Source organism: Saccostrea echinata, unplaced genomic scaffold (genome assembly GCF_033153115.1).
Source record: "Saccostrea echinata isolate AGI-Se365-2 ecotype Australia unplaced genomic scaffold, CSIRO_AGI_Sech_v1 ptg000011l, whole genome shotgun sequence".
Classification (NCBI taxonomy): domain Eukaryota; kingdom Metazoa; phylum Mollusca; class Bivalvia; order Ostreida; family Ostreidae; genus Saccostrea; species Saccostrea echinata.
Window position 1 is genome coordinate 552,620 of NW_026889760.1, and position 10,422 is coordinate 563,041.

Below are 10,422 nucleotides of genomic sequence, written 5' to 3' on the forward strand. Positions count from 1 at the left end.
ACTTTAAATCTCATGAAAAATCCTCTTCTGTGTAATTTTAAAACATTGTCGTTCCTAAACTGGATGACAAACAATCACCATACTAAAAGGGTTAATTTTAAGTCATTTCAAAACCATTCCTGTAGAGAATCTACGCAAAGCAGTCCAATCATGTTTTCCAAAATAAAAGAACATATCAAGAAACTTGAAAAAGAATGCAGTACCTATAGAACCTTGATTATCATTGTGACAATTACCCTTATTCTTTTCTTTTGTATTCTCTCGAGTGGGTTGTTATATAGATATCGATGGAAAATACCTTATTTCTATTATATGACTAAAAGCCGATATCATGGATATAAATCTGTGAGTAGTGAAAATCAATCAGATTTTAAATATGATGCCTTTGTTTCATATGCAGAACGAAGATTTGCCATTTGTTCAGAAAATGGTTTCGGAATTAGAAATAAAAAATGGGATACGCTTATGTGTTCATCATCGAGATTTTGTTCCAGGATATGATATTTCCGAAAATATTATTACTGCCGTCAACAAAAGTAGAAAAAAAAACAGCTCTTATTTTGTCTTTAAACTTCATCAAGTCCAGTTGGTGTATGTATGAGCTGCATATCGCAAAGATTGAAGAAATCTATTCTCGAGATCATGAATGCGTTCTTTTTCTGATATTTTATGATTCGGTTCCTGTGGATAAAATACCGTTAACGATTATGGATCTTATTAATCAAAGATCGTATATCGAATTTCCTAATGATGAATATGATACAGTCTTTTGGAGGAGAGTTTTTGAAACTCTAAATAACGAAGTTTTAAGCTGACTACAAAAGGAAACTGGTTTACAAACGAAAATAGAATGAATATATCTAAATGCAATATTAAGCATGTTGACATTTCAGGTTGATAATAGTGTAAATATTCTGAGCTCGGTTTTGATTTTCTGTGAGTTGTTTATTTTAGTAGTGTACGTACAGTAACTCTGTTATCTTTGCTAGGTAGGCTTTGATTTGAAATGAAACAGAAGCGTATTCTACGATGTATGTGAGTTTCATTTCTAATTCATTAATTTATCATATGTAGGCTAAACAGTGGGTGAAGTGTGCACTAATGTTATTCTACTTCATCTTCTTTAAATTTTACTTTTCCTACACGTTTTTTACTATTTGCAGTATACTTGGGCAATTAAGAATGCTGTTTGTAACATACTTTTATTTCTTATTCCGTATAGAGACACCCCAAAATTAACATGTAAGCTTCATCTTTTTTTGCTTGTAAGCAGCTAATACCTTCACTCGCACAGGACTTGGAAATGGGAATCTTAAGCTTGAGAAGACAAAATAGTACTTTTGATACTAAAAGGTGTCTTTTATTCTTTAAAGGTCGGATAATTTTTCAGTTTAAATAACTGAATAATGAGTACGTACAAGTTTTCCCTTATAGAAATTCTTGTGAAAACTGTATTCATTGTTGATGTTCCAAATAGTAATATTTGTATTTTGTATGCTGAAGAAACGTGTTAATGTGAAATTGTAATGTACGTAAAATATTTTGTTACACTTAATTATGGTTCTCACTGTCAAATCTCCCAGATTTCTACGGGCAATTGAATTGGGTCTGGATCTGGATAAGGATCCAAAGCCCGAAAACGACTCCACTGGCAACGAAAAATAGAATCTACAATTGCATATGAATTGGTATAGATGTAATCTGCCTTAAATTCTGAAATAAAGAGTATTAAGCACCAGTCTTCTAAACAGCGTCATAAACTCAGCTGATTTGAAGTTTGTTTATATAATACATATATGTGTAGAACTGCTGATTGTCAATGTGAGTTTATATCTTTTTTGTTAGTAACTGGGACCCCACACTAATATGACGGATACTACAGGAAGCAACTCGGTCAGCCTGTCTACCCGATTCTATCAATGTTGAGCCATATATCAAAAGCCCACTGATTGTGAAAAATATTACAATTAAATCCCTCCTCCCACCCTCAACCCCAGACATAACCCCTGCACTATCTGTAAATATTTGGAGAGTATCATTGGAGATCCAAAGTCTCTCAAGAAAGAGGGTCACACCATTATAATGAATAAGAAAATCCAGCCACATCGCCAAGTTAAATATCATAGCAGATGTTACTCATATTTTATATAATTATCCTCCATAATATATATCGTGACATAATGAATCTCCTGATGAAAGCTCCACTAGCTGCAACAACCTGACCGTATTATGATTTGCACCTCACCTAAAGTAATATTTTTAGCATGTAATCTGTCTTAAAATTTCATTGCAAAATGTCAAAGACCTTTTACATGTAGCATATAGTTTAGGAAGAAAGTGTTACACAGACACAATGTACGGATTTGTGACCTTGACTTCTGACCTTTTTAACTCAAAATCGATAAGGGTCTTTTTTTTTACGTTAGAGGGAGTTGTTATATTAAATTTTATTGAAGTAAGCTCAAGGAAAACTTAAGTTATCGTCTGAAAATGTTATTTGTAATATTTGGTTTTGACCTTGACATATGACCTTTGACTTTAAGGTAAAAGTGATCTTTTTAGGCGATAAAAAGTTGTGATATAGAATTTCATTACATTAGCTCAAATAATTTTAAGGATATTGACCTGAAACGAAAGTATTACACACAAACAGAATGAATGAATTTATGACCTTGTGGAATTGTGATATATATCATTACATTGCAATAGCTTAAAAACTTCTTTAAACATAATTTGGAAACTGAAGTGTTACACACAAAGATAATGTATGAATTAATCACTTTGACCTTTGACCTAAAAATAGGGATCTTTTTCAGGCCATTGGGAGTTGTGGTATAAAATGTCATTGCAAAAGCTCAAAGGCTTCTTGAGATGCATGTCCGGAAACGAATGTGTTACACACAGAAGACTGTATGAATTCATGGCCTTTACTTTTGACCTTTTGACCTCAAAATCAATGTGTATAGGTTTTGTGTAGGCCAATGGGAATTGTAATGTAAAAGTTTATTGCAAAAGCTCAAGGGCTTCTCGAGATATCGCCCGGAAGCGAACGAGTTACACACAGTCAGATATTGTATGAATTTATGACCTTGACCTTTGATCTTTTGATTTCAAATTCAGAGGGTCTTCTGTAGGCCATAGAAAGTTTTGATATAAAATCTCATTGCAAAAACTCAAAGTCTTTTTGAGATATCGTCCGGAAACAAAAGTGTTACACACGGACATAAATACAGACATATAGACCAAGACCAAGAAATACAGACCAAGCTGAGCACGAGCTAAAGAAAGATATCTAGTGTTTATTCTAAATAAAGTCATCTGCTTTTCGAGGAAATAAATATTCATCCAGGTAATGTTTGTTTTGTAAAGCCGTTATATAATCATAGGACTTAAATATCAATTGAAATAACAAACTATATCCCCACTCTGTATTGAATTTAGTTTGGTCAGCTAATTTGACATGGAGTCAAAATCAAATAATATCGCAAGGGCGTACTGCTGCTCTATATATAATATGTTCCCGTTATTTCCCGATCATGACAAGGAACACACGGCGGATGTGACGGGTCGGCAGGGGATGCTCACTCCTCCATGGCACCTGATCCGGCCTCTGATGTTTTGGAGGTCCGTGTTTGCTCTGCACCTATTTTGTAATGTTTAATGGACTTTTGAGCATGAATACTGTTCGTTTTCTCCATATATTTCATTTATTAGTCTAAATTTCAAGTAATGTGGCTTAAGTTGAAATTTTTGTGATCTTAACCAAGTAGTTTATGCAATTATATTAAGCATTCATTTTAATTTCACAAGAGCAGCAGACCTTTCAAGTTAAGAATATTTCTTTATGTATTTCAAAAATAAGTCCATAAGTATTATTTGTTTGTTTGATTGTTGTTTAACATTCCTCTCGAGGATTTTTCACTCATATGGAAGCGCTACCACTTGCCGGTGGAGGGCAGCAAATTTAGATCTATACTTGGCACTCAAGGCCATTGAGCAGTGAGGGATATTTTTCGTGCAAGCACCTATTGCGACACTGTCTAATCTGAAGGACCTGTCTCCCCGTCCCGCAGTTGGATTCGAACCCGCGACATAAGGATGAACTCCTTACACCGCGACTCGAGAGCAAACGCTCTAACCACTGCGCCAAGCGGACGACTCCATATCTACTAAATGAATGCATTTGCCAAAAGGCAATTTAATGAGGAACCTCGATGTTAAACATCAACTCTGAACACAAAAACACGGTAAAATTATTTCAGTACATTCTCTCGATTATATTTTGATAATGACACTAAATCAAGATTTTTTAATGGTCTGTCTAACGTAAATGATATTCCGTTTGATAATAAAATAATTTTACTCTGAAAAAGTACATGATCTGCCTCTCACTACAAATAAAATGACTAAAATTTTACCATGATGACGTCATGTTACCTGCATTGTGGTCAGTTACTTGTTTTTACCATGCTGTGTGGGATTTAACTAACAACAAAAATAAATGCAGTAATAAGTTTTGATGTAGTTTAATACGCTTGTACAGTAAAAATAAGGAATTGCTCTTTTTAATTGTGTGATGTGATGGAGCAGCAGTTACATAAAGAATAAAAGAAAACTCAGATTTGTTGCAGACTTTTATTTATGCCTGAAGTTTGGATTTCTAGTCCACTTGATCAAGGGACATGAAATAAATACAAATAAAGCAGTGTAAGCATATTTAAATCTTACTTTCAAGTTCCATATACGTCTAATGACATTAATTCCCTTTAACCAAACGTGTGCATGTATGTTTTGTTTATGAATAATACACGTCTATTATATCAATTTTTTTAAAATACAGAATAAGGAAGTGTAAATGTTATGTGAAATGATTTTTTCAGAAAAAGAAAAATCCTTCTTGACCTCGCCCACTTTCTCAACCAATCAACAACTGATAAATCGTCTATCAAATGAGTCTCTTGATTGTTTAGATTTTCTTTCTAACTAAAGCTCATCAATTTATTTTAATGGTTGTATGAAAGTGTCTATGTAACAGGAAGCAGGCGCAGAAAGAAATTACTTGGTTGATTGTTTTTAAAAGTTTGCTTTGGTAAGTATTCATTCAAATTTGTTTTCCTATGCATAAACATATTTTCCTTTGTATGAATACTTACTTGTTGCTTATTTTTCTGCTAGCTGATTATGTGTTAGTAAAGCTGTCATGCTGTCTATCCGTCTAGACGTACGTATGTCATACAAATTTGTTCACCTATATCTCTTATACCTTAAACAGTGCCAAGAAACTTACCAAGATGCATTTCAAACTAATATATGTGTAATTCACTATCAAAAAAATATTAAGGACATAGGCAACGTAGTTTGAACTTTATTGTCTTTTTCTCTGGAGTTGAAGAGTTCCAATACTTAAAGGAACTGTGTGCTACATATTAATGTCTATATATGCTGTTGTACCCTTCTTCTAAAACAAGTTTGGATAAACAAAACATCTAGAATACACCCCTACTAATGTTATTGTGATTTAAATTCAGGACACGTGGTGTATGTTGACCCATTCAAAGGTTATAGGGTAGAATCGGTTTTATAAACAAAATTGGCAGTAAACAGGAAATTGCTATAGTCTTTTTCTTTTAAAAACATGTCCTATGAAAAATATGTTTACCTTATATGGCTATTGTTATATATGCGCACAGAGGATCTTACCACAAACAACTGACCAATCGTTGAATGAATAGCAACGTATACTGGACAACTACATGTTTACATTTTACTTCGAACACGTGGTTCAGGTCTATCTAAGATCGATATTAAATGCACTGCAAAAACCAATTTAAAAAAAAAACTGTTTAAAAAAAAATAAATGATGAGAAACAATGAAAGATGTCACTAGTCTGGTGTTTGCAATTTGTCGTTACGTTGTTAACTAGAAATATTACATAATAATATGTAGTCTGTATCACGTTCAGAACACCAGCACTTCAAGGTTAAGGAAAACGAGCAGCATCTCTTAGGCATTTAAACAGTTAAATGGACAGCAAAGATTTTTTTTTCACATTACAACACCCGTGGTCACGTGTTTTTGGCCAGGGAACCCACCTGAAAATTGTATTCACCGATAGTACAACAAAGGAATACAGACGCAATTAAATCGCCTTAGTCTGACTTTGAGAAAAGCTAGAATTCCACGTTTATTTAACAAATGAATTGTTTGTAATTGTGAGCATGGGAATAATAGAATAAAAATGGACAAATTACTTTTCATCTACGAAATGCATGAAAAAAAAATGTTCATTGTGCCTTTCCGATCGCCTGTAGATTTGGGTTTTTCCCAAGCGTAAAATTCCTATAGTATCCGTAGTAGCCCACAATGCAATTCAACTCATTCAGCTGATTTTTCAGTTTAAGCCATGTTGGTACCTCATTTGCTAATCTGACGCCAAAAAAAAAAGTCCCAGTTTCCTTGCAAGTATTTTTGTTCAAAAATAAATTATAATACATAACTGCAGCTGAAAATAATTTTAAAAGGAATACTCATTGAAGTTTGAATGAGTTCAAAAGAGACTGAAGTACATTTCTACAGATATTATACTGTGGTGAAAACTGAAATGCAAGATAACTTTTCTGTTTACCATGTCTCCACGTGGAAGTCACTTCATAGCCACATTTCCGTGAATAATTTACCTTATCTCGCTGCAGTCTCACTTAATCTCGCCAGAGCTACTGTCAGAGCTACTCTGAACTCCTCGAGTTTTATAATTTGCAGAACACCGAAAAATAAAAGGTTCCGAACACATTAGTAGGGGTGGAATATATGATAAGTAGTTTTTGTATTTTTTTCTTTGAATTATTCAAAAATTTTCACCAAATGATATCTTTTCAAAACCCCTGGTAATGTATGCTGATTTTTTGTCTACGAATATCTGACGGCACTATAATCTTAAATTTAAGAATATCTTGAAAAATTATCAGTAGGTAAGGTACGTTGTGTATGTCCTTAAGTGGTTTTAACTCATTGTATTATTTCAAATGAATAAAATCAGTGACGGATGGGATAGCATAATGATTATCAGGCTATAACTGATTATTTGACAATATTTAATACTGATTTTAGGTGAAGATCATATTATAATCATTAGATACACTGAACGATGAATTGATGAAATTGCATGCTGATCACTTTGAAGTTCTTGAAGTTTAAAATTTCAACTGTTTTCTTAAAAGAGTGTTATGCCCTTGAGTTAATGTTAAAATTTGGCTCCAACCAATTGCGAAAGAGTAGAGGATGATGAAGTGGTGGTTCAGTACTGTAATGCTATATGTAATCATACAATTGCTCCAATATTTAGGACACACACACACAAGTGTTGCAATGACCCTGTTATTTTATGTGTAGGAAAAATAATTTTTATTACATTTTCAACATTTAAATACTGTTATTTATACTTAAAAATATCAAAAGTTATATAAAAGGTGCAGCAAAGCTTTCAACTCCCATCCCCTTTACGAGGATGTTATAAAGTAAATGCTCCATGTTATCAAATAGCACGAGTAAGAAAACATATTTACAGCGCATGTCTTACAATGGCTTAACTACATCGTTTCATTACACTTCATCTATGTCTTCCCAGCTACGGCATTGCGTTATGAAAAGAGAATAAGAAAAAAAATAATGAGCAGAAAATTTAACATTTTGTAATTGGATAGAGAAATCATTTCAGTCATGAAACACTTTTCTTTTTCATTTTCATTTGTGCTGCAAGGTCGTGAAAAAGTAAAAAAAAAAATCCTGCTGCATTCCTAAAAATTAAACTAAAAGTAATGAATTTGTTCTATTTGCATTATAATTACCTATCAGTTAATAATTAATATGCATTTTAAAATGCAACAAGATTGCACACTTCCAAAGAAATTAAGATCTGATTTACGTTTACAAAAAAAAAAAAAAAAAAAAAAAAAAAAAAAAAAAAATGAAATTTCCGTACCTTTGTCATGGCATTTTTTTTTTTTACCAATAAAGCAAAAGTATGTTGAAAATTCGAAAGTTACAGTATCACTTTTTTTAAAAATTTTATTTCAGTTTGATGGAAATGGCTGTTCGATGTCGCGCACTATCACTTCTGAGTATATTGATGCTGTCCGGGGGAAATATGGATAACTGTCCATTTGAACCAAGGTGTAGGTGTTCCTATTCTTTGAATAATATTCACGCAGACTGTTCGAATCTGGGTCTGGAAAGGTCGCCCTATTTCTGGATAAATGTAACAAAAATTAATCTCAGCCAAAACCGATTGACACAATTCCCAGATAGGACAATTAATGCTTCCAGACAACGTTACGGATTTGGATCTTTCCCACAATTCTATCATTGCATTTAAAGACGACTCATTCAAGGGATTGCGAAAACTTACAGTTTTGAAACTGAATTCTAATAAGTTTCAGATAGCTGAAAACTTAAGTTTGAATCTTTTTTCAGATTTAATCAATATTAAAAACATAGATTTATCGGAAAATCGTGAACTTACTTTTCGAATCATGCCTATTTTGACATACGGTCTTCAAAATTCCACTATTATCTCCATTTCCTTGGATAAAATCCACAGCACATTTGGATTAAGTACAGAATTAAAAAAAGACGATGTTAGATATCTAAAACATACCAACCTTACAGAAATACATGTTTCAAGCAACAGAATGGAATCATTAGAAAATGGAACTTTGGAATTTCTTCCAAAAACACTAAAGAAAATTTCAATAGCTGACAATAGGATGACATTTGGTCCATATGTCTTACACCTTACAGCATTGAAAGGTTTGGAATGGATAAACGCAAGTTTACAATATTTCTCCCATATGCCCAATAAAATGATCGACAGCATAATGTGTAGGTGTAAAAATAAAAATAAACATTTATCAAACACGCTTAATTACTCGCATGATTGCATACATCAGACAGGTAAAATGGCAAGGTTCTTTAAGGTATATAAAAAAAGAATCAGGGAAAATTTTACACGATCTCATTTACAGAAATGTTTACCAAACAGTGTGAATAAAGAATTTAAAATTTCAGTACCACCAAATATAAAAATGATTTTTTACAACGAAAGTAAAGCACGGTATCAGATACCAGCCATACGATTTTCCAAAAACAGTGTCGAGGAGTTATATTTGCAGGGCAATATCTTTACTTCATGGATAGGTCCTATAAGAGGAGGAGATAAACTTCGAATACTGAACTTATCTAACAATTTTTGCTCTACAGTCTCCAAATTATTTTTTCCTTTCTTTTATAATCTCTCAGAATTGTACTTGAGCGATAACTTATTGGGATTTAGTTTGTTAGCGGACACGAATGGCCAAATATTTGCAAATCTTACAAACTTGATTCGCTTAGACTTTAGAGCAAACAGAATTTCAAATCTACCAAGTCAAGTTTTTAAAGACCTTCGAAACCTAAAGGATTTGGATCTGGCAGACAATGTGCTTAGTGGAGTGGTCTTTAATCTTGCTAACTTAAGAAAATTACAGTTTCTTGATTTATCTGGAAATCAAATCCAGTTTCTTTCTGACACAAATATGAAAGACATTGACCGACAAGCAGATAAAGTCTGTTTAACTTTAAATCTTTTAAGAAACCCGCTTTTATGTAATTGTAAAGCATTGTCATTTTTGAAATGGATGTTCAACAACCACAGAACTGGGAGGATTGATTTTAAGTCATTTGTGAATTATTCCTGTGCGGTATCTTCCCAGAGCAGCCCATTAATGTTTTCAAAAATTAAAGAACATATTAAGAAACTTGAAAAAGAATGCAAGTCCTATACTTACTTGATTATCATCGTGACAATTACCCTTATTCTTTTCTTGTGTATTCTCTTGAGTGGGTTGTTGTATAGATATAGATGGAAACGTCGTTATTTCTACTATATGACCAAAAGCCGATATCATGGGTATAAATCTGTGAGAGGTGATAGTCAATCTGATTTCAAATATGACGTGTTTGTTTCCTATGCAGATGAAGATTTGCCATTTGTTCAGAAAATGATTATGGAATTAGAAAAAAATAATGGGATATGTTTATGTATTCACCATCGAGATTTTGTTCCAGGATATGATATTTCCGAAAATATTATTACTGCCGTTAACAAAAGTAGAAAAACAGTCGTTATTTTGTCTCCAAACTTCATCAAATCCAGTTGGTGTATGTATGAGCTACACATCGCAAAGATGGAAGAAATATATTCTCGAGAAAATGAAAGCATTATCTTTTTAATATTTTATGAAGAAGTTCCTGTGGATAAAATACCTCTAAGTGTCATGGATCTTATCAATCAAAGGTCGTATATTGAATTTCCAAACGATGAATATGGGGATCCGGTGTTCTGGAGAAGGGTTTGTAAAACTCTTAATGACGAAGTTTTATGCTAA

The 10,422-nt window shown here is 32.9% G+C and overlaps 1 protein-coding gene and 1 pseudogene across 1 annotated transcript; both read left to right on the forward strand.

The window, feature by feature from the left end:
- The first annotated feature begins 312 nt into the window (after nucleotides 1-312).
- Nucleotides 313-815, forward strand: LOC133184846 (toll-like receptor 4; annotated as a pseudogene).
- An 8,755-nt stretch (nucleotides 816-9,570) lies between these two features.
- On the forward strand, nucleotides 9,571-10,422 carry LOC133184848 (toll-like receptor 4). Its single transcript, XM_061319924.1, has one exon. The coding sequence runs from the start codon at nucleotides 9,571-9,573 to the stop codon at nucleotides 10,420-10,422; it is 852 nt and encodes a 283-aa protein (XP_061175908.1).